General features: G+C 36.4%; 3 protein-coding genes and 4 pseudogenes across 3 annotated transcripts; 2 read left to right on the top strand and 5 right to left on the bottom strand.

The window, feature by feature from the left end:
• Nucleotides 1-7,115: 7,115 nt before the first annotated feature.
• LOC120213657 lies at nucleotides 7,116-8,819 on the bottom strand (annotated as a pseudogene).
• Nucleotides 8,820-8,984: 165 nt separating this feature from the next.
• On the bottom strand, nucleotides 8,985-9,800 carry LOC120213656 (1-aminocyclopropane-1-carboxylate oxidase homolog). Its single transcript, XM_039211736.1, has 2 exons — nucleotides 9,760-9,800; nucleotides 8,985-9,522 (listed from the first exon to the last, which is right to left on the bottom strand). Exons 1-2 carry the CDS (start codon nucleotides 9,798-9,800, stop codon nucleotides 8,985-8,987), a joined length of 579 nt encoding a protein of 192 aa, XP_039067667.1.
• A 4-nt stretch (nucleotides 9,801-9,804) lies between these two features.
• LOC120213655 lies at nucleotides 9,805-10,571 on the bottom strand (annotated as a pseudogene).
• On the bottom strand, nucleotides 10,553-12,351 carry LOC120213869 (1-aminocyclopropane-1-carboxylate oxidase homolog 1-like). Its single transcript, XM_039211916.1, has 3 exons — nucleotides 11,769-12,351; nucleotides 11,147-11,468; nucleotides 10,553-11,024 (listed from the first exon to the last, which is right to left on the bottom strand). Exons 1-3 carry the CDS (start codon nucleotides 12,284-12,286, stop codon nucleotides 10,773-10,775), a joined length of 1,092 nt encoding a protein of 363 aa, XP_039067847.1. The 5' UTR covers nucleotides 12,287-12,351; the 3' UTR covers nucleotides 10,553-10,772.
• Nucleotides 12,352-12,547: 196 nt separating this feature from the next.
• Nucleotides 12,548-13,878, bottom strand: LOC120213870 (annotated as a pseudogene).
• Nucleotides 13,879-14,423: 545 nt separating this feature from the next.
• Nucleotides 14,424-15,907, top strand: LOC120213654 (annotated as a pseudogene).
• A 3,503-nt stretch (nucleotides 15,908-19,410) lies between these two features.
• LOC120213866 (uncharacterized protein At4g14450, chloroplastic-like) lies at nucleotides 19,411-19,817 on the top strand. The gene has a single exon (XM_039211914.1). The coding sequence runs from the start codon at nucleotides 19,495-19,497 to the stop codon at nucleotides 19,810-19,812; it is 318 nt and encodes a 105-aa protein (XP_039067845.1). The 5' UTR covers nucleotides 19,411-19,494; the 3' UTR covers nucleotides 19,813-19,817.
• Nucleotides 19,818-24,315: the final 4,498 nt, after the last annotated feature.

The following is a 24,315-nucleotide window of genomic DNA, read 5'->3' as shown; positions in this document are numbered from 1 at the left end:
GGTTTAACTTAATTATTTAACAAATTATATAATATTCTTTTTGAAGGAGACAAATTGTATAATTATTGTCTTATTTAAACAGAAGAAATATGTTTGATTCATTAATTAATTCATCAAGTGGATGGATGTAATTCAAACATGAAGTCATATGCACCCCAGATTAAAATAAAGCAACAATATTAATTAAATCTCCTAATTTCTTATATTTAATTGGGTAAATTACGCATTTAATATTTAAACTACCGGGTTTGTTCTGTTTCAGTATTTAAACTTTTATTTTTTTGAAAAAGCATACGTAAAGTTTAATTTTTGTTTCACTTTAGTACCCTACCGTTAAAAACTTTAATTTTTATTCCATTTTAGTACCCATTCAAAATTTATCGTTAAGTTTTGAAAATATTAAAAGTTTAAGTACTAAAACGAACCAAAATTGATAGTTCGAGTACTAAACGCGTTAAATTTTTAATGACAGTGTACTAAAATGAAATGAAAACTAAATGTCATTTATGGTTTTGAAAAAATTAAAAATTTAAGTATTAATATTAAAATTGATAATTTAAATACTAAATGTGTACAACAAAACCTATTCTCATATACAATGAGATAAGGGGGAAGTAGGGTAGTAGGCTGCTCCCAACACCAGGTTGAAAACAGCTTCTGTTGAAGACTTCCGACAGACAGAAAATTAAAAATAAAGATAAAATACATGCATGTATAAATAAATAAATAAATAAATACATAGTTGAACAGTCTTCATATGCGTGTCTGTATTGGAATTAATCCCTGCAAATAAATCCTTGCGTAAGATCTCTGCATATAGACAGAAACGTAAGTCCCAGCTAAAATTAAAAGGAGGGAACCTGCAGAGAAAGATACACAAGGTTCAGCGATAACAAGCTACTAGAAGGAATAAAGTCAAATGGGTTAAAACCTAAAACTAAGGCAACACTACTTCGCTACCCTAGTTCTTAACCTTCATAAATCCCAATGACAGAAACCTATAAAAAGTAGCAGTCATGGAAATTATTACAAAGGCATTAAAAAAAAGACAGAGATACTACACCCTATGGTTGTGACCCACACTACTCGGCTACCATAGTCTTAAGTCTCCATACTTTCCTATCAGAGGTCATGTCCTCGGTAAGGGCTAAATCCTTTAAATCAGATCTCAAGCAGTCTATCCACTTCCTCCTTGGTCGTCATCTCCTTCTGGCACCGTCTACTGTAATCGACTCTACCCTTCTGACAGCCTCCGACGTTTGTCGCCTAAGGACATGCCCAAACCACCGTAGTCTTCCCTCCCTCAATTTTTCGGATACAGGCACCACCCCCAAGGGCATCCTAATTGCAGAGTTTGGTGTCATATCCCACAGAGTCCTACCACATGCCCATCGAAACATTCTCATTTCTACGGCCTCTATCCTCCTTACGTGATCCTTCTTGATTGCCCAACATTCTGATCCATACAGCAGCGCTGGTCTTATTGTCATTCTATAAAATTTTCCCTTAAGTTTTAGAGGCACCTTATTGTCACACAAAACTCCAGTAGCAACCCTCCACTTTATTCATTCCACCTTTATATGGTATGTAACGTCATCATCTACACTCCCATCTTTATGTATCATAGACCCTAGGTACTTGAAACAATCCTTTGAGGGGAGAACGTGTCCTTCGATGCATACATTTACATCTTCATCATTTTGGCTCCCACTAAAATTTGAACATAAATACTCTGTCTTTTTAATATTGATCCTTAGACTTTTTTCTTCTAAAGCAGTCTTCCAGGTAGCCAATCTACTATTCAGCTCAGTTTTTGTTTCAGCAACTAGGACAATGTCATCAGCGAAAAGCATACACCATGGAATACCGTCTGGTGTTGCATAATAGATGTCATCCATAATCAAGGCGAAGATGTAAGGGCTAAGAGCCGACCCCTGGTGGAGTCCGATTTCCACCGGGAATGCCTCGGTGTCGCCAACTGTAGTCCTGACGTATGTAGTAGATCTACAGTACATATCTTGAATCTCCCGGATATAAGCAGTTAGGATTCGTCTCGTTTCCAAGGTCTTCCAGATCGTATCGCGGGGAACGCTATCATACGCCTTCTCAAGGTCAATGAACGCCATGTAAAGATCTCTATTTTTTCCCTATATTTCTCCATAAGCCGTCGAAGTAGATGAATCACCTCCGTAGTAGACCTGTCTAGTATAAAGCCAAATTGGTTTTCCTAAACCCTAGTAGCATGTCTCAACCTAGCCTCTATCACCATTTCTCATATCTTCATGGTATGACTGAGTAGTTTAATACCTCTGTAATTACCACAACGTTGGGGATCTCCTTTATTATTATAGATTGGTATCACCTTAGACTCTCTCCACTCCTCTGGCATCTTGGCAGACTCTAAAATAATATTAAAGATGTTGATCAACCACTTAACTCCCTCTTTCCAAGGGCCAACCACACAGTATTAGGAATTTGATCTGGACCGATAGCTTTTTCCCTCCCCATCTTTCTAAGAGCCATTTTGACTTTCTCACTCTCAATTCTTCTTGTAGGGCAGTCATTGGCCATAGTATGATGGTCGGCTAACCCATCAACGGAATTATCTCTACAGGGAGAGGCACCGTCATTAAATAAGACAAAGAAGTAACTACCCCAAACCCTCTTTATATCATGCTCTTTCACTAAAAGAACATCATTATTGTCCTTAATAAACCTAATGCTACCTAGATCTTTTTTCTTATTTTCCCTGGATTTTGCAAGCCTAAAGATGTCATTTTATTCTTCCTTGGTGTCTAATCTCTTGTATATTTTCTCGTATGCCTTATCATTTGCTTTAGCCACTGTTTTCTTGGCTTCCCGCTTTGCCTCTTTGTATCTTTGTTTAGCTCTCGATCTTTCTTCGTCGTCATTGCATTGTAGAATTTCCTTGAAGCAAGTTTGCTTTGTCTTCACCTTAGTTTGGACTTCGTCGTTCCATCACCACGATTCTTTATGATCATTGACCTTCCCTGTCGACAACCCAATGGTGTTTTTGCCCACCTCTCTGATGGTATTTGCCATATTTTTCCATAACAAATCTGCATCATTCGAGTTAGTAGTTCCAAAACATGTATGAGACAAAACCTTACTTCTAAAGTCATCAGTTGTCGCTCCATGTAAGTTCTTCCAAAGGATCCTAGGTTTACCTAGTTTAGCCCTCCTATGAGTAGGGCTGACAATGGATCGGAGATGGTCAGGTGGAGCTTCATCCGCCCCATCACCCACGGTTTAAATCTCCATCCACACCATCCATCACCCACCAAAAATTTCATCCATATCCGCTCCGTCCATCATCCGCGGGTGGAGCGGGTGGAGCGAATGAGAAATGGATGATACTATGAACAAAACCTATTTTTACATTCTAAGCTCAAATTCTTCTAACATTCATAGAAACCAAACATTGATACTCAAAAATTCATAGAAACCAAAACATGAACAATAAATTTTCATCAAATTCAAACAAAAACAAAATGGAACACAATTTATATAGTCTTGTACACTATGTTTGTGATACATTTTTTAAGTGAATAAATGTATCATGTATAGTCTTGTACACCAAATATAATCTTCAAATCTTCATCAACAAGCTATTACTTCTCAAAAGTCCTCTCCATCCTATTATTAATAGGGATAAACCAATTTTAAAAATTAGACATATTTTCATCGGGTGATGGGTCAAAAAATTTCATCCATATCCGATCCGACCCATCACCCAATCCATCCATCACCCGCTAATCATCCGTTTCACAACGGTTTTCATCCATTTATTCGGGGCAGGTGGGTGGATAATCCACTCACCCATGGATAATTACCAGCCCTACCTATGAGTGCTCCGCCCGTGGCGTACGCGGAACACCAAAACCAACAATATGTGTTGTGATGCACATGTCTCTTCAGGGAACACCTTACAGTCAATGCAAGCCCATCTATCCCGATTTCGAACCGGGATGTAGTCGATTTTGGTATAATGTCCCCCGCTATGGAACGTAATCAAGTTCACATCTCTCTTGTTAAAGAATGAGTTAGTGACCACCATATCGTGTGCAGTAGCAAATTCAAGCAACGTACTCCCCTCCTCGTTCCTACTACCGAAACCCCTATGAACACCGTCATACTCGTCGATTTCACTACCTATATGGCAATTGAAGTCTCCCCTACGAAAACTCTTTGGTCTTCCGGAATGCTCCTAAGTACATCATCTAACGAATCCCAGAAGCAACGTTTCTCCCCCTCCCCTCGTTCAACGTGAGGGACGTACACTGAAAGGACATTCACCACTTACGCTTCTATAATAACCTTAATCATAATGATTCTATTACAGTATCTACAAACTTCAACTATATTTTCCTTGAGCCTAGAGGATACCAATATACCTACCCTATTTCTAGCGTTATCTACGCCTGAATACCACAACTTGTACTCGTTACACTCTCTGACGCGAGCCCCTTTCCACATAGTCTCTTGAATACAAGCAAAATCTATTTTCCTATTACTTAGTACGTCTGTCAGCTCCAACAGCCTAGCATTTAATGTGTCTACATTCAACGTACAAACTCTAAGTCTATTCTCCTTGACATCACTCTGTCGAGCCCGCCCCCTATACGTCCTATGGGATCTAAAAGAAGGACATGAGCTCAAGTAATCATCTATAACCGAAGCTATGAGGAACTATGAAAAAGGAATCCAATGAAGGCAGAATATGCATCAATAAAACGTTAGAGAGTTGAGGGGTACTAAGAAGCATATTTGGTTCCTTAATATGTTTTTAATTTATAAATACTATTGTTATTAATAATGCTAAAAGCCTAATGTTAAAAGGAAAGAAAATCTGCCAAAAAGAATGAAGAAATAACAATTATAATCAAACAGAAATACCAGTGTTAAGATACCAAGAAATCTGCAACAAAAGATCAATGAAATAAACAAAAGGATCAATAATAATTCAAGCTCAGTGGAAGTAGAACACAAACAAAAAAAGTTTTATTTTGTAACAGATATAGATCTTAGAGAAAATCAAAGAAAAAAGAGAGCAATAAAAATAGCTATAATTAATAAAGAGCTCACGGTCAGTAAATAAAAATGGAACTATAAACGTAATTAGCAAATAAAATAGAGAAGAAGAAGGGGGGAAACACATAGACTAGAAAAAATACTACCAAAAATTTATTGCCTATTTTCTAAAAGGGGAATCGTAAACAAAAGCTCAGATAAACTAATAGAAAAATAAGATTATGTTAGTTAAAATCATACAAAATAGAAGCTAAAAAGAAATAAAATGGATAGATCAAAAGACATGAAACAGCCAAGCAAGAGATGAAGAAAATAGGGAAAACTGGTCTGTAAAAGAAACCCCTGGATTTACGCTGAAGAAACTCCGATCTTAAATTAATCCAACTAGAAAGTAATATGAGAGATCCGATCTAGGCAGGGATTTGTAAGAGATTGATGTCGTGATGCAAGGGAAAAAGAAAAAAGGGGATCAGGGAGTTAGGGTTTGAGAAAGGACGGGAGAGAAAGATAGAGAAAGAGAGAGAGACTTTTTGTTCATCTATTCCAAAGACAAGGACACATTAGGGCAATTCCCAAGTTTTTTTAAATACTTTTCTCTGTATTTTCATCTAAATGTGTAATTTCCCCTATTTAATTAGATCTTTAAATTTAAAAAATTATCAATGTATCTCTTTTTCTAATTTAATATAAAAATTTGACTGATGAAAATTATTACAATGTTAACATAACCGTATTAAAACTAAAATTTTTATAAACTCGTAAGGTGACTTTAGTGATTAATATGAGTGTTGTTTGTTTTTAAAAATCACGTGTTTAAGCACTTGCACTTGCACCTGCAAAGTAAATGTATTATAAATAATTAAAAAATATTTTGAACGGATATTATTTTATAATCATTTAGAATATTAAAAAAATCCTTAAATTTTCATTTCATGCAATCGAAGCAGAGCGTACATTTAAAATTTTCAAGGAATTACAACCTTTGCACCCAGAGATAAACCTTTCATAAACTATTCATGTAACGTCTTGAACCAATTATATATTTTTCTTGAATGGTTTGTATATTAATTTAAATAAATGAGTGTAACAAAATTTTTATATTCATTTGATAAACGAATAAACATCAGAAGAGGTGTGTTCAGTTCATTAATGTTAAAAATAAGATTGTTTATCGATCTGTTTATCGACTAGTTTATAATATTATTTATCGACTCATTTATTGACTAGTTTATCGAATCGCTTATAATATCATTTATCGGCTCTTTTATAAGCTTGTTTATTTTATTCTTTTTTCCTTTATTTTTTACATTTTAAATATTAATAAAAGTAGAGACTAAATTGAACATAAGATAAAATTTAGAGTTTAAACTATGAAGTGTAAGAAATTAAGGACTAAAGGCATAATTTAACCATTTTTTCCAAATGAAAGGGTGAAAAGAGAGAGTTGGTTGTTAGGGGTGGGAATAGGCCAGGCCGGCCTACGGCCTGACCTGTATAAAGTCTGGCCTATTTAGTAAAAAGGCCAGGCTCAGGCCTTTTTAAAAGCCTATTTAATTAAACAGGTCAGGCTTAGGCCTATTAAAAAGCCTTATAAGCCTGATAGATTGGCCTATTTAGAGTGACTACTTTGTAAAATGTACTAAGTTAGAGTGACTTAATAGGTATTTTACTCTAAAATTAATGACTAAACTGAAAATATTAAATGTTTATTGTTAAACAGGCTTTTAAATAGACTTTTAAACAGACCAGGCTAGGCTCAGGCCTATAAAAATCATTGTAGGCCAGGCCCAGCTATTAAAGCATGGCCTGGCCTGGCTTGGCCTATTCTCACCCCTAGTTGTCAACGTTAAATTAATGAACATGTTTGCGCAATCGTTAAAGAACATATTTGTGACAAATGAATATAATCACCTTTAAAAATAAATAAATAAATATAAACATGATATTAAAAAATTAAACGAATTTATAGACCAGAAATTAATACTTTCAGAAATAAACAACCGGACTATAACACAACTTTATTTGTTCAATAAGGTCGATTCATTTATGATCCTAATAATTTATAGGGTATAGCTGCTGTAATTTAACCTCCATGAACATGTTCAGAGCTTGAAATGTGGGAGGGCAGAAGTACCATCAAGACCTTTTGAATTGAAATGAGAAACATATTCTCTTATAGTAACTTCCCTGTATTTTGGAGGCCTTTTTTCTGATAATAATTCCCTAATTGATCCATAAGTTTTTGTATTTGTATTGTGAACAGTCCCGAAAAAGCAGACCATTGATACTCTAGTCCCTGCAGATTTTGCCACCACTCCGTGTTCCACGTTTTTCAATGCTTCATTTGATATTAGCTGAAAAAACACAGAAAATTGGTATCAAATTAGTAATCAGTACGTGTTCGAGTCAGTTTATATGAATTCGAATCCCGACATCTTAATCTCAACGAAATGTAAGGTTACCTGTAGGAGATCGCCAATGTTAATGACTAGGGCACCAGGAATTGGGGTGGCATCCACCCATTTGTTTTGATGAAGAACTTGGAGGCCACTAATATGGTTTTGTAGGACCACCGTGAGGAAGTCGTTGTCGGAATGATTGGTTATGCCGAGAGTGAGTTCCGGTTGCAGACATGACGGATAATAAGCCAACAGCATAATGAGGCCTTCAGCACAATCCATGTCTTTCAGGTGTCGAGGCTGCAATCCTAGTGCCTGGAGAATAACTGAACAGAAAATAACCCAATTGCCTTACTTGATTCGAGTACTCCATGATTATATCCCTACAAACAAACCCGAATTTTATCCATAGGCATGTACAGATTTAAAGCATTTTCGGGTCGAGTTTAACTGGATACCACCGGTAATTCTTCCGGCAGGGGAGGATCGGGAGCCATGGTGCAGTAAAGTGTATCCTTCCAGTAAGCTGCTGGTGACCTATAAAGATGAAAATTGCTAATGTAGGCCACTTTGTTCGTCACAATATCCCGAGTAAAGAACTTCTTTTTCACCTCCAAATCTTGCTCGAAAAACCCGACGACACCATCTTGCATCTCCTCCAGGACACTCACTGGGATTCATGGTTCACAACTTGGTAGAAACCCCATGATTCGGATGCACATCTAACTTCCTCAACGATCTTCCAACGAGTCCCGGGATCTTCCTTCGCACCTTCGAATAACTGGAATTCTCGTATGGATGCCACCAACTGAAACAAATGAGTCCTTCAACATATCTGGAGGAGGATGGAATATCCGAGGAACCTGTTTAATTCAAGCATCAACAAGTCCTTTAACTCCTGCTTTTGTTTGATCGAAAGCTTTCAATTCACTTTTTCGATCATATTCAGGCTTTAGATTTGCCGTTAAACTTTTTTTTCACCTTAGCAATTATCAGCGAAACACAGGAGGAAATGTGTATCCACCCCCGCGTTATATGGATTTCGGGGGTTGCTTTTATTTATGATATAGATGAGCACGAACCAAAGCCTTTTCATATATTTTTTGGGACCTGAATGAAACTAAAAGATAGGAAGTATATTATATTACTTTAAATAATTAATTTAATATTATATTAATAAATGGTAGAACAATGATTAAATTAGGTACTCAAATTATGTAAAAAGTATGATTGAAAAAAATTAAGGACTTCAATTATAAGGTAAAAATAAAATTAAAAAAATTAAGGCTCAATTTTAAGATAAAAATTAAGATTAGAAAATGACGGATAATAAGCCGACAGCATAATGAGGCCTTCAGCACAATCCATGTCTTTCAGGTTATGAGGCTGCAATCCTACTGCCTCGGAGAGTAATTCTAACAGAAAATAACCCAATTGCGTTACTTAATTCGAGTATTCCATGATTATGTCCCTACAAACAAACCCAAATTTTTTCCATGGCATGTACAGATTTAAAGCATTTTCAAGTCGAGTTTACCTGGATAACTCCGGTAACTCCTCCGGCAGGGGAGGATCGGGAGCCATGGTGCAGTAAAGTGTATCGTTCCAGTATGCTGCTGGTGAGCTATAAAGATGAAAATTGCTAATGTAGGCCACTTTTTTGGTCCTGGTATCCCGAGTAAAGAACTTTTTAACCTCCAAATCTTGCTCGAAAAACCGGACTACACCATCCTGCATACCCACCAGGACACTCACTGGGATTCCATGGTTCATGACTTGGAAGAAACCCCATGATTCCGATGCACTCCTAACTTTCTCGACGATCTCGCGACGAGTCCCAGGATCTTCCTTCACACCTTCGAGATCAATAAGCGGAATACTAACGTGGATGGCATCATCCGAGACAGATGAGTTGTTCTGTAACTCATCTGATGGATGATGGAACATCTGAGGAACATGTTTAATTCCTGCATCGACAAGTCCTTTAACACCAGCTTTTGTTTCATCGAAAGCTTTCAACTCACTTGTTCGATCATATTCCGGCTGTAGACTCACAATTGAAACTCTCTTTCTACCTCAGAAATTATCAGTGAAAACCAGAGGAAATGTGGATCTTTATAATACTGTTGTATTGACTTCCATCAGCGAGTTGAACTTAATTATTTTAACAAATTGCATTTTTGGAGCAAATTAAAAACTTAATCAACTTAGCTTATTTAATTAAATAAATTTAAGCTACTAAATTCATTTGCGGTCCAAAACATGGAATCTACGGCATCATCATAATCATCATCGTTTTGTCATGCACCTAATATCTGGTATTGCTGATATAATCAACTCCATGGCCATATGTTTAGAACTTGAAATGAAGCAGGGCAGAGGTACCGATATGGTCTTGTAGGAGCACCGTGAGGAAGTCGTTTTCGGAGTGCTTGGTCGTACCGAGAGTGAGTTCCGGTTGCAGACATGCCGGATAATAATGCGACAGCATAGCTAGCCCTTTAGCGCAATCCATGTCTTTCAGGTGATCAGGCTGCAATCCTAGAGCCTCTGAGAGTAACTCAAATAGAAAATAACCCAATTGTCTTACTTGTTTTGAGTACCCCATCATTATAGCCCTGCAAACGCACCTAAAAAGTATGTATGTATGTGTCATGTTTCAGTCATTCGATTCATTGTCGGATCTCTTAACTCGAAAAAACACGGAACCTATGATAAGATACCCGGATACCGCCGGTAACTCATCTGGCATGGGAGGATTGGGAGCCATGAAGCAGAAAGTGTATCCCTCCAGTTTGCTGCTGGTGAGCTATATGATCAAAATTGCTACTGTAGATCACTTTGTTCGTCCCGATATCCCGAATAAAGAACTTTTTCACCTCCAAATCTTGCTCGAAAAACCCGACGACACCATCCTGCGTCTCCTCCAGGACACTCACCGGGATTCCATGGTTCACAACTTGGAAGAAACCCCATGATACCGATACCGACGCATTCCTAACTTTCTCAACGATCTTCCGACTAATAAAAAATAGAAAAGCCTAAGACTAAGATTATTGTCAAATCTCAGCTACTTCCATGATCAAGTTGAACTTAATTAATTACGTTGAAAAACTGCATGTTTATTGTCTAATTTTTTCTCCATTAATTAGTTCATTAAGTGGATATGATGTTATACAAACTTAGAACTCATATGCACCCACACATCCTTTAAACAAATTCGAAAATACAACACTTATTAGCTGGTTTTCGAAGAACGATATTTCATAGACTTCTCTAAACCGATCGGCATTGCCGCTATAATAATCTCCATGGCCATGTTTAGAGCTTGAAATGAAGCAGGGCAGAGGTACCATCAAGGCCTTTTGCTTGGTAATATTCAACATATTCACTTATGGTGATTTCCCTGTATTTTGGAGGATTTTCTTCCGATAACAACTCCTTAATCGGTCCATAAGTCCTTGAATCCGCCAGAAGAACGGTGCTGAAAAAGCAGGCCACCGATACTCTCGGCCCTGCAGAATTCGCCACCACTCTATGCTCCACGCTTTTAAAAGCATCGTTTGATATCAGCTGAACAAGAAAAAACCAGCAAAATACGATCAAATTAGCTTCAAAACCCGGTAAATATCGAGCGAGGTAAAGAGGGGCTTATGAATTATGATTATCCCAGTTGATCCATGCAGGTTACTTGCCTGTAGAAAATCGCCGATGTTAATGACCAGTGCACCAGGAGTTGGGGGTACATCAACCCATTGGCTTTCATGAAGAACTTGGAGGCCTCCGATATGGTCTTGTAGGAGCACCGTTAGGAAGTCATTGTCGGAGTGCTTGGTCGTACCGAGAGTGAGTTCCGGTTGCGGACACGCTGGATAATAATGCGACAGCATGGCTAGCCCTTTAGCACAATCCATGTCTTTCAGGTGATTAGGCTGCAATCCTAGAGCCTCAGAGAGTAACTCAAATAGCAAATAACCCAATTGCATTACTTGATTCGAGTACTCCATCATTATATCCCTTCAAACAAATTTAAGCACCTAATAAGTTATGTATGTATGTATGTATGTATGTATGGTTCACTAGACATGGGAAATCGAGGTGAGTTGAGGAGTTTATCAAGATATCATGAGAATTGTGGCGGAAAAACCAATGGAATAGAAACCTACCGGGACCACAAGCTACAAATCAACTACTCATCAACGCTACTGCGGACACTTTCCTGTCTTGTTCCGGTCATTCGATTCGTTTCGTAAATCGAAAACGGCAGTAATAAGATTCATTAACTCGACTAAACACGTTACGTATATGATAAGATACCTGGATACCTCCGGTAACTCTTCTGGCATGGGAGGATTGGGAGCCATAAAGCTGAAAAGTGTATCTCTCCAGTTGGCTGCTGGTGAGCTATAAAGATCGAAATTGCTGTTGTAGACCACGCTTTTCGAGCTATAATCCCGAGTGAAGAACTTCTTTTTCGCCTCCAAATCTTGCTCGAAAAAACGGAGAACACCATCCTTCATCTCCTCCAGGACACTCACGGGGATCCCATGGTTCACAACTTGGAAAAAGCCAAATGATTCGGATGCACTTTTAACTTTGTCAACGATCTTCCGACGAGTCCCGGGATCTTCTCTCAAGCCTTCGAGATCGATAACTGGAATACTAACAGGTATACCATCATCCGAGACAGATGAGTTCTTTTGGAACTCATCTGGTGGATGATGGAATATCCGAGGAACCTGTTTAATTCCAGCATCAACAATTCCTTTAACACCCGCTTTTGTTTCATCAAAAGCTTTCAATTCGCTTGTTCGATCGTATTCCGGCTTCGCCATTAGAATTTGCAATTATCAGCAAAACACAGGAGGAAACGTGGTGATATAGAACACTGTGGTAAATGGCTAATGGTAAAGCCAAAAATATGGTAATTAGTCAATTATTGCCGTTTGTAAAGTTTCAATTATTGCTGAAAATTCAACCCCATCATTTCAACTTCATTGAAAATTATGCATTTTACAAGTTTCTAGCTACAAGTCAAAAGAAAACTAAAGAAAGTGCACACGCTGCTTGCTGCTTAGGTTCATAAATAACATAAACTATTTATGAAGATGTGGCCGCTGTTTTCGATCTCCATGGTCGAGTTCTGAGAGCTTGAAATGTGGCAATGGTGAAGCACCACCAAGGACTTTCGAGTTGAAGTACGTAATATAGGCTTTGACAGTGGTTTCCCTGTATTTTGGAGGGTTGTTTTCCTATAACAACTCCTTAATCAGTCCGTATATTCTCGAGTCCGGCAGAAGAGCAGTGGTGAAGAAGCTTGCCACTGATACTCAAGGACTTACAGAGTTTATCAACACTCTATGATACACACTCGTAAATCCGTCATTCGATATAAGCTGAAACAAAAAAAACATGTCGGTATCAAATTCAAGTGCTTTAAGATAAAGGAAGAGTCGGAGTAACATCGACTTGCCTGTAGGAGATCTCCTAGAGCACGGGGCGTCGGGGGTACATCGATCCATTGATTTTGATGAAATACTTGGAGACCACCAACATTGTCCTGTAGGAGGACAGTGGGAAAGCCATTGTCTGCATGCTTGCTTGAGCCTAAAGTCAGTTCCGGGTGTGGACAAACCGGATAGTAATGTGAAAACATGACCAGACCCTTAGCGCAATCGATTTCTTGCAGGTAATCAGGGTCGAGACCGAGAGCCTCATACAGTAACTCGAACAAGAAATAACCCAAATTCGTTACTTGCTTTGAGTATTCCACCATTATATCCCTACAGGTAAATTAAGAACCACTTTCATGTCCGAATATGTATACTTCAATGGTTATGTTTTTGCATACCTGAAAACTGCAGGCAACTCTTCCGGTTTGGGAGGATAAGGGGCCATGGAACACACAACCGTATCTCTCCGTTTAGCCGCCGGTGTGCTATACAGATCGAAATTCGAATTGTAAACCACTCATCTCGTGTAATTGCGAGAGAAGAATCAGCTTTTAGCCTCGACATCTTGATCGAAAAACCTATGTACCATCCTTATCCCCTCCATGACATTCATTGGAATCCCATGGTTGAGCACTTGGAAGAACCCCCACGTCTTCGACACGTTTCAAACTTTCTCTACCATCTCCTTACGAGTATTTCGGTTTCGCTTCATTCCTTCTAAGTCTATAACAGGAATACTGATTGTGTGCCACATGAAACTGAGTAACCATCTCTTGGTTGATGGAACATCCTCGGAACTTGTTTGATTCCAGCATCAACAAGTCATTTTACACCAGCTTTCGACTCGTCGAAAGCTTTTAATTTACTTGCTCGGTCGTATTCGAGTTCCGGAGTCGCCGGATCGATCTTCTTCATATATACTCTTGGAGTCGGATATCATTTTTGAGTAATCCATATGGACTATTCAAATCTTCTGATAAATACAAAGGGAGAAGATATTTGTTATATAATGGTAATACTATCCGATTGTAATATATGTTCAAGATTTTTCGATTAACAATTAGTCGAAATTCTTGATAATCGAAAAATAACGTGTTTATAGTTTGATGAGGTCAAGTTCCACATTGCTAACAATGATAAGATGGGTTGAAAAATAAAAGAAAGTGTTTTATTAATGATGTATCAAGAACTCAAATAATGGATCATTAATCAAAGGTAATGGCCATGGGCACGTAAAACAGTCACTATGATATTAAATGTGTTGTAAAACGTATAAAGCTTTCTCAATTTTCATCATTAAATCGGAACGATTATTATCAAAGGCATGTGTTGTAAATTTGGGTGCTCAAGTGTCATCAGTCATTTGTGTTGAGGTGACTGGTTCACATATAAGTAGCTCTCTTTTATTATTTGTGTAGATTTATTCCTTTTCTTCGGTTGAAGGGACTACACTACTCACAAATTAGACATTTGATATTTGTTTTGAGCTTGATCCTATTATGTGTAGCATAAATGGGAAATGACTAACTTGAGAGAGCTGCGGTCTTACGCTATTGAAAACTCTTATTGTCTACAGGATGGAGTGGCTCTACCGAATACAGAGAAGACTTTACCCTTTGGCGGATAGGTTTCAATCTTCATTATTGAATATTTGTCGATGTTGGTCAAATCTGTTTATGTCATTATCTTATAGGGTTTATCTAAAACTTTTCTTCCTCAGGTTAAAATTAAAGATACCATTTGTTTCTTTTCGTTGGTGATTAATTTCATCATTTTTATGTACTTTTCCAGGATATATCAAGATGTCTTCTTTGGACCCAGAGGCACCTTCAGACATGGCCACAAATTCGTACTGACATTTTGACAAAGCCTATAGATTTATTGATGCTGAACAGGCTAAAGGAGTCCTATTGTGAGATCAAGGTGAACCCTTAAGCTCCTGTACCTGGTATTCTTAGGTTTCTTTGCTGTGGAAATACTCTTATTATACTTTCTCAACGCGCAGTTTCACAGGAGGGTGAACTTGATGATGTTGCTGTAGTTCATTCTTATGAGGATGCCATGCCTGCAGGATCTCATAAGACAAGGCTAACTGCTCTGAGTGTATGTTTTAACTTGGACATCATTTTCTTACTTCTCTCCGAAGGATTTATCATTGATGGTTCGTTTTAAACAGGTTCCTCCTATGGGTTTGTTCTACCCAACACTTTTGATTCCCGATTTATATCCTCCTCCACCCCGTTCTTGGTTAGTAATGCTTGTTCAATATTGCTCTCTTCTCTGGAAGTAGTTTTGAATTATTTCCTTTAGGGTTATTTTGATCGCGTGCTTCACCAGGTTTCATGACTATGAAGATATGCTGGAAGAAACATGGCATATAGAATTCCCAAGAAGATCTGACATGCCAGATGGTCTTTATCCTAGCGGTAATGCTGGTTTACAAATGTGGGATAACTATCCATTTTTTCCAATGAAACCTAAGAAAGAAGAGAAGGTTGGCCTAGCGGAAGCCATAACCAGTAGCATTCTTTCAACTGGTAGTTTTTTGCATAGTGATAATTCAGCAGGTTCTAATAACCTATAACACCCCATCTTATTTTGTTATTTGACAGGTCGCATAGACTTGCATAGAAAATTGTTTTGTAGCATTCAATTGGTGAGACTCTTAAAAAGTGTAGACCACATGATATGCTTTCATATTTTAAGAATCGAACTTTTAACTTGGTTTTGTGCTTCAGATTGGTGGAGTGGCTTTAACAGGTGGGCTCATTCCCGCTGTGGAGGAGAGGTTGGTTTCTCTTTCTTCCCTCTTTCCCATCATCCTACTTTGGGCATATAGCAGTTTATATATGCAGTGATGGCATGTTCGATAAAAAATAATAATCAGATTTAGTCGGTTTATTTGAAGCCTACATCATAAAATATGAGGTTTGAAGAGTACTTGGGCTAGGTCAAATACCCAGTTCTATATTGGCACTGTTGACCGAGAACGCATTAAGTGCATCGACTGTCAAGTGGTAATAATGCTTCTACATTACGCTGTGTTCATAGTTTGCAGTCAAGAACCAAATCTTTTATCACAATCAATGCAAACTAGAATGCAATGCATCATCAAATTTGTATAGCATGTATCCTACTATTTTCCATTGTCAGTGGAGATGACTTTTCGTCGGATTAGTTTCGTCGGACCATTATTCTCTTCTTTAAAAACATGTTTGATAAGATGTGCAACATCATCAGCTCATCGCTTATAAACTCCAGGACCTCTCTTTCCCTTTCCATTACGGGCTCGCTCGTCACATGCCATCGTTATAGTTGTCAACCCTACCTATCCCACCTGCTGGACGCTCAACGTGAAATCAAGTAAAGGAATGCTCTGAATATTGCTCGTCATGATGTTATTATTCTCTTTCCAAAAGATATATCTGAAAAGGTGTACGGTACTATCAAGACGTATGGGCGACACAATTTGTCGAATCCAAAAGGGTTGGCTCGCTAGGCCGACCCTTCATTTCCAGTCCAATGTTGATGCCATGTAATTAAGAAAAGGACTAAAATATAAGTTTTGCTACTAGGAGGCCTTATTCATAGTATAGTCCATTGGAAATGGAACATGAAGCCCATTTAAAAAAATGGGTTATCATTAGAGATAACAACCGGTTGAATTTTTGATTAATCCGATTTTTAGGTTAATTCATTCATTTGAACTCGACTTGATCTGAACATTATATATCCTTCATTTGACCCGATCCGAAAATATATATTCTTTACCCGCCTTCTTCAATCCGACCCAAATTTTTGTAGTATAAACTTGATTGACCTAACTAGGTATAAAATAAGTGTTTAATTAAAAAATAATATTTTTTAGATAAATTGCATTATTATCCATGGGTCGGGTAAAGTTGGAGTTTTTTCATCGCCACCTGACCCGATCCGACCTTATCCTCTTTAAAAAATCTGATCCAAACCAATTCGAACTTGATTTTTTTTAAATGAAGATTCTATCCAATTAAATCAGATCAGATCAAAATCCATCAATTTCAGATTAAATCGTCACCCCTACTTATTATTATCAAATGCAATTAATTATTCTCTCCTTTTCTAAATTAATAGCATGTTTTTCACAGCCCATTATTTAAAAAAAAATTATTAAATTATTTTTTTGACTATTCAAAATCAGCATTCAATAGTATCTTTTGACTGTATTAAAGTCTTAGATTATAAGATCAAATTTGAACCTTAGAACTAAAATAATGGTTCTTAAACCTTAAATAAGACGCATAATATTAAAATAGATATGCTCGTATAAATTTTAGTTTATGCGATAACTCCGACATCTTTGCATTATCCGAATTCAGATGAATCGATCAATAGGTCAAATATCAGGTGATTATATTAAAAAAAATAAAAGGATTAAACTTTTGTTTTCTACAAAATAGAGGGGCGAAATTCAAAATAAAAAACATTATGAAATTATTTGGGAGCAAAAGTTTATATGAAGCATTATTGCTCTATGTGGTCAACATAGGCATTGGGTGTCCAAATCCAGCGGCGCGTGGACAACACTGACTTGCCCCACCCATGGTATTTAGTCCACGTCATCCTTCTGTTGTTGTTTGGAGGTGGCTTGGCCGGCTGGCATCGGCTGAGTCCAGCTGGGAATACCTTCCTTATAGCAGAATTTGGTAATTTTAACAATTTAATCCCTTGAGTTTTAATTTTATATTAGATTCTGAACTTGATAACTTTTTCATTTAAAATATTATTTTTGCATTTAATTATTTTTCATACTCTGAAATTTTGTTAATTTAGCTTTTTTACTAATATTAATCGTTAAATTAAATAGATCTTTTTGAATCGATTGTTATCACGTGTCACAACACGATACTAACAAGTGAAATTTTAAAAAATTATTAATTTAAAAAATAGATTTTTTAAATTAATATATATGAATATGGCATGTGATAGTGAATAACGTGAAGATAATATTTTATTCTAAAATAATTATTAAGACGTAATGATCAATTTAATAAAAAATCAATTTATTTATTTAATTAATTTAAAGGTTAAATTTAATAGTTGAAACAACAGTATCATAGAAAAAACAGAGAAAATCAGAAAAGGAACTATCAACAGAAGAAACGAAAGGAAATATGACGATAAAGAATGGACTTTACCTTTGAATTTCAATGGTGGTGGCTCCGGTGGTCGGATGATGAATTCCAACCGTAAAGAGATGCGCATAGATGAGGAGATTAAAATATCCTCATTTGAGCTCCATCCGATAGTGGACGATATAGATCAAAAAAAAGAAGAAAAAATATCTACGACTAGATGTAGGGAGTTTGGAGGGTTTTTTTTAACGATGTATCAGCACTTCTAACTATTTTCAAAAAGATGATGGTAGGGTTGTTCAAAAAATCTGAAACTGTTAATTCATATAACCGTCATATTTAATAAGTAAATTAATCGAACCGTTAATATTAGACAATTTATGTTAGCCGAACTGACAAATGATGATTAATGGTTAAGGTTATGGTTATGAGTTTTGATAAACGATTAATGGTTAATAAGTTAATTGTATAATTATGTTTCTAATTTATTATATTTTTACGCAAATAACTTAATATAATTTTATATTATTTTTAAATTACATAAATATTCAATAAAATTTGAACACAAATAACTTAATAAATATTTTTTGTTATTTTTAATATTTTATTTCTTTGAAAATAAAGAAATATACTTATACCAATGTAATTATGTGTTTGTCGTTAGATATCAAGACATTGGGAGATATAGATACTTACACCAGTGTAAATATGTGCTAAATACTACAGTTTTTAGTATGAATTATGAATTTTTTTACAAATAATTGTAATAGGTTAACATGTAATTGAACCATTAATAACGATTAAGTTACGATTTCAAAAATCTCATAATAATTATAACTATTAATCAACCGTTTAGGCTAAATGATACAATTAACCATCCATGAACAACCATAACTTATGGGATATAACTATTGGCGTGGTGGTTATCGGCATAGCTAGTCCTTGTCGGAAGGCTATTGGATATGACTAATGACCTTTGGTCATGGGGTTAAGTAATTTTCTAATTGTGTATTAAATTTTTAATTATTCTCTTTTTTGTTCAGCATTCTAAAAATTTAAAAGTATTTATTTAATCTATTTTGTAACATCGTTAGAAAATTAACAATTGAGTAAGCAAAATATGTAAAATTAAGTGATGAAATTAAAAATATTGTAAGTTCAGTAAATAAAATAGTAGAAAAAAATAAAATTTAGTAAAAATGTGTAATTTTGTCCTTAAAAAACATGGGGCTAATAAAAGGAATATCTAAAAAAACAGTCAAAGTCAAAGAAAAAGAAGCGCCAAATCCAAGCCATATGTAAAGGGTAAACTTCCAGCTAAGCTTATCCTTTTCACGTGCGTTCCACTTGCTCCCTCCTTCCTATAAAAACCCTCCAAAAGCAAACCAGCAATTCTAAACTCTCATATTTTGTCTCTCTAATCAATCAAAGAAAAAAGAATCATTTACTCTCGCCTGAAACACTAGAATACCATCCATGGCAACTTCGACAAAGAAAACCACCGCCGTCGACGGTGGAAATAGGCGGCAGCCCAGCCGACTTCAACGTCGCGCTCCGGCTTCCTTACAGATCAGTCCGGTTTCCAGCTGGAACATTGCGATCCCACTCTTGTCTCCGCTCGCTTCTTCGCCTCCGTCATTTGATCGGATGGAAGAGTCACCGCGTCAGGAACAGCCGCCGCGACAGATCCAGAAAAAGGAGTCTGAGAAGCTTGTTTTCAAGATGTGGCAGCATCCAGCGGCGCCGTTTTGTTACGAGCCGGCACAGTTGGTGCCGTCGTTTGTGCCGGTTTAGTTGTACATACGAAGACGGAAAAAATTGTAGTTAGATCTAACGGCGTGTGTTAAGCGCTTTTTCGTTCAACGGACTGACGGTGACAACACGTCACTATTTTACAACCTGTTAATATTATTATACTTTCTTTTAAGCTCAAAAGTATTGATTCAACTCAGTTTTGTATCTTTCCATTCATTTCGTTTACTTTACTGTTTGGGAAGCGAGAAAACGATGGAAAGTGAAAGATAACAAACGAAATTGATATTTCAATTCAAAGGGTAAAATGGGGATGGATTAGTTGCCGACTTGATTTGTTTTTATAGTTATATTATTACTATATGACCAGATCTGGTTTGAATGGTCAAAACAGAAATGGTCATCATTTATACTTTATTAATCAAAAGCAGTGGGAAAAGTAATGTTCTACAAATTACATAGAAATCATTACCTTTTAGATTTTTAGTAAATCTATTTTGTTGGATTTCATGGGACCTTGTAATATTTTTTTTATTTTGATACATTTTTTCGATTGTTTGATCGTTATTTTTAATTATCTTTTTTATAGGTGATATTTGTTATTACTAATCAAGATGACACTTATTTGATATATTATTAATCTTCTTCGCTTTGGATCATTGAATTAAATTTAGATACCTGTTATACGTTCATAGATAATTTTTCATGTCTCTCGAGTTTAATCAACAATTTGTCAATGATCTTTTAATAATTTGATTATTTTTTGTGGTACGTTTGTCGATACGATTAGATTTATTTATATATATCTTTGTTTGAATTTCTTGATTAAGTTTTAATATTTCTTTGTATGGTTCTTATGTGACCTTAAGTTATCAATTTTGTTTTATTGATTATAAAAATTGTCCAATTATATGCTTAATTTAAGATTACGTAATTAGATTTTGGAATATTTTTTATTTAAAATAAAATTAGTGACTTCTATGACTTTCACATCACTATAAAAGTAAGTCATGTCATCATGTTATTTTTTATTTAACGTCTGAGTAATCAAAAATAGAATAATTTAGAAAATTAAGTAACCAAATTAAAGAGAAGTTAAAGTTAAGTCACCAAAATAATAATATAGTAAAAGTTGAATGATGGAAATCATAGTTTCCCCTTAAAGTTTACGCAAGCCCTACAAAGGCAACACACTGCACATGCCTTTTGGGAGCATTTGGGGAAATCCAGCTTGCAGCATTAATTTTGTCAGAATCATAATCAAATCCCTCTCACAAATCACATCAAAAGGGACCAAATTTATTTTATCATAAACCTTCAGTACCTAAAATTAATGGATAATTTACGGTCTGGATCGAATAGATCCTCAAATTAAACCACAATTACATGTTGGTCACATTGTCAAAACTTACCTTCATTAATAGCTTATCCATTGCATGGAAGCAAATCCTCCTCCTCAGTCAATCTAGCTGCAGAAACATCGTGTATATAAGTGTCGGGTACGGATATGTATTCGATACGATCGTGTTTAAATCAAAATACAATTTCGAGTACACGAACCATTCGATCTATAAAGCACTAAAGAATGCTATCCCCTTCCTCATCTTGTTGGTGGTTCGATCCACCACTCTCATTGTGTTTCAACCAATGTTGCTTCTGCAAATAAGATAACAGCATAGTCAGGGTCACAACAACACTCGTATCGTATCTAGATATGCATCGGATACGGGGTGTCGGACATGAGTCGGACCGACATAGGAATTAAAAGTTAGTCATATGAGAAAACATTGTTCGATCGACCTTTGCCGGATTCCGCAGATTGGATTTTTTAGGGTTCGGATTTTCGGAACCTGCAAATAATCAAAGCATGAATGAATGTATATATAATTATGTATTTCAGGTTTGAGTACTATACCAGCATTTTCAAGCCATGGTCTACTTGGTTGTTGCTGCTACATAAAAGTAAAATATCACAATCAAGCACACATTGTAGATCAATCTAATGCATATACATATACATGTACATATACAAATACAAATACATGTACATGTACATGTACATGTACATATACATATACATATACATATACATATACATACCTTGGAAGAACCAACTTTTTGAAGGTTCCTATGTGCAGCTGATTTCGAAATTCTTCCATTTTGATCAGCCGGGAAGCATTGAAACTGTATGGATTGTCCTTGCAGGGGAATCGATGCAGTCGTCCGTGCCTGAAAACGTGACTCGATCGACCGACACTCGAAAATTAAACGATGCGAAGTAAATTTATGAGGGCATCAATGACTTCAACAACAGTGTATAGAACATTGAATTGCAGGGGGCATACCGGCTGAGGGTCCTTTTCTTTACTGAAACTCCCACTTCCACATTCGTCCACACTTTCATACCGCGGATAATTAAGATCATCGACACGGGTTGCAAACTTTCTGCCGAGACGATCCGGTTTTTATTCGTCATTTTCGACTTCCATAGCTTGTATAAGAGATTGAAACATTACACACCAGACGTGATAATGATTGGATATACACTTAAATTGGGCAAATAAAGTAGACTTTACCTGTTGGAATCGAACATGAACCGAATCATCACCGTAACGTTTAACGAAAGCTTCACGAGTTTTGTTCGCCACTTCCTCTATTACGTTCTGGTACAATGTTCTCTCTTTAATGTAATGTTGCTTCTTTTTCTTGTCAAACAAGAAACAATTCAATATAAGGTACGATTTAGGCCGAATGTCGGACACGAACGTTGATGTTCCTCCGTTTTTCATCGATATCGATGTTTTCGACACAAGTATCAAATACAAATACTTAAAAAAAAAGGATCGGAACAAGGAATGAGGGTACCAATACCAACCATTGGAGAATATTGCAGCTTAGGTTTTGGCCGGCCTTCTTCATTACCAGAGAAAGAAATGCATGCATATGATCACTTTACAACCACGATGAACACAATGCAATGGTAATCATATTAGAGACCGCAATTTGAATCACCGGCCGCAACTCACCGGAACTCACTCGATCAGATTCTTTCAACCATGGCCGATGCTCCAGTGAGCTGCAGCGTTGCCGGGATTCGGATCTTTAGCCGATTCATGAACTGTTCCATTTTCATCATGGAACAATTGAGCTCCAATGGATTCTTCCGGCAAGAAAATCGATGAACTTGCCTGCATCAAGCAAAACACATTAAAAAATTGTACATACATAAATCGTAAACCGCATCGAAATTATCGTTACGAGATTGGCATGAAATAAATCATCGCCGAATAAGTGATTAACAAGATCATCGTAGCTGTTGTTGGTTGATTCCTCCATGAATTTACTGCTACTGATTCATATGAAAGAAATGAATTGGAGCTGAATGTGATTATTTAAAGAGAAAATAATCTCAGTGACCAAAAATCCCAGATAATATACGATTTTGACCAACTTTTCATTTCACGTTGCGATAGTCTACAGTTGTCGTTGCGATTTTTCAAATTCGTTGCGAAAATTCGTTGTGATAGTTAAAAAAAAAAGATTTTGTTTCTTAAGATTTCTCTCTAAAAAGATAGTATCCGCGCGGACGTGTCGAAGACACATATTACCATTACCACGACCACGACCACGACCCGAGACGGACGGCGGCGGCGACGGCGCTCGAGAGTCCCCCTTGTTCTCTATCACTCAACAAGAAAGTGGGAAAGCCAAGCCTTAAATACCATTCCCAATAGTGTTTCCAATACTATGTGGGATTTGAGCATTACTAACACTTGTTCCCAATACTATGTGGGATTGAGCCTTAAATAGTGATATTATTTTTGAATATTTTGCTTAAAATTGTAATAATCGCGATTAATTGTAGATTGACTTTTAATTATGACATATTTAATCGTATAATACTAATGCAATTGGTTGCTGATTTAGTTGTTTTAAGGTGCATGATTGTTAATTGTTTCCTGAATAATCACATTGTATTGGAAACAAGTGTTGGTAATGCTCAATCCCACATAGTATTGAAAACACTATTGAGAATGATATTTAAGGCTTGGCTTTCCCACTTCCCATTTCTGATAATTTAATTATGTTTGTTATTGAAGGAATAGATTTTGGTCACGCATGTATTGTGTTTTGGTACGATCATCGTTTCATCTTTGGTAAAGAGGCACAAGAAATTACTGTACACTCAACGTGGTCTTTGTATTATTTTTTTCTCTTATTATGACCTTCCAGTTAAGAAAACAAATTTCATTTGACACTTTGACCAACGTTTTTCATCGTTGATCATTATTGTACTAGTATACCAGTTCACGATGCTGACGTGATGGTCCACGGTGTTGATGTAACAATTCATCTATCATGTTTGAGTTACCAATTTAGTAAATCGGTCATATCATCCGTCACGTTAATCTATCACTCTGAATTGTTATTTCAGCACTGTATATTACCATGTCAGCACTGTGGATTGTCACATTAGTACTGTGAACTATTACATTAATACCGTAACGGTCAACGACGAGATAATGTTCATCAAAATATCACATT

This window comes from Hibiscus syriacus, unplaced genomic scaffold (assembly GCF_006381635.1).
Source record: "Hibiscus syriacus cultivar Baekdansim isolate YM2019G1 unplaced genomic scaffold, ASM638163v2 tig00110044_pilon, whole genome shotgun sequence".
Classification (NCBI taxonomy): Eukaryota; Viridiplantae; Streptophyta; class Magnoliopsida; order Malvales; family Malvaceae; genus Hibiscus; species Hibiscus syriacus.
Note: the sequence above shows the minus strand (reverse complement) of the source record. Positions and strands in the feature narration are given on the sequence as shown.

Excerpts from the sequence above, each read along its gene's own strand:
- LOC120213866 (XM_039211914.1), top strand. The coding sequence starts at position 19,495 with ATGGCAACTTCGACAAAGAAAACCACCGCCGTCGACGGTGGAAATAGG.
- LOC120213656 (XM_039211736.1), bottom strand. The coding sequence starts at position 9,800 with ATGGCCATGGAGTTGATTATATCAGCAATACCAGATATTAG. Across the intron at positions 9,523-9,759 it reads TCAGCAATACCAGATATTAG|AAAGAGAGTTTCAATTGTGA; the intron begins GTGCATGACAAA and ends TTTCTGAGGTAG.
- LOC120213869 (XM_039211916.1), bottom strand. The coding sequence starts at position 12,286 with ATGGCGAAGCCGGAATACGATCGAACAAGCGAATTGAAAGCTTTTGAT. Across the intron at positions 11,469-11,768 it reads GAGTTACCGGAGGTATCCAG|GGATATAATGATGGAGTACT; the intron begins GTATCTTATCAT and ends ATTTGTTTGAAG. Across the intron at positions 11,025-11,146 it reads ACATCGGCGATTTTCTACAG|CTGATATCAAACGATGCTTT; the intron begins GCAAGTAACCTG and ends TTTCTTGTTCAG.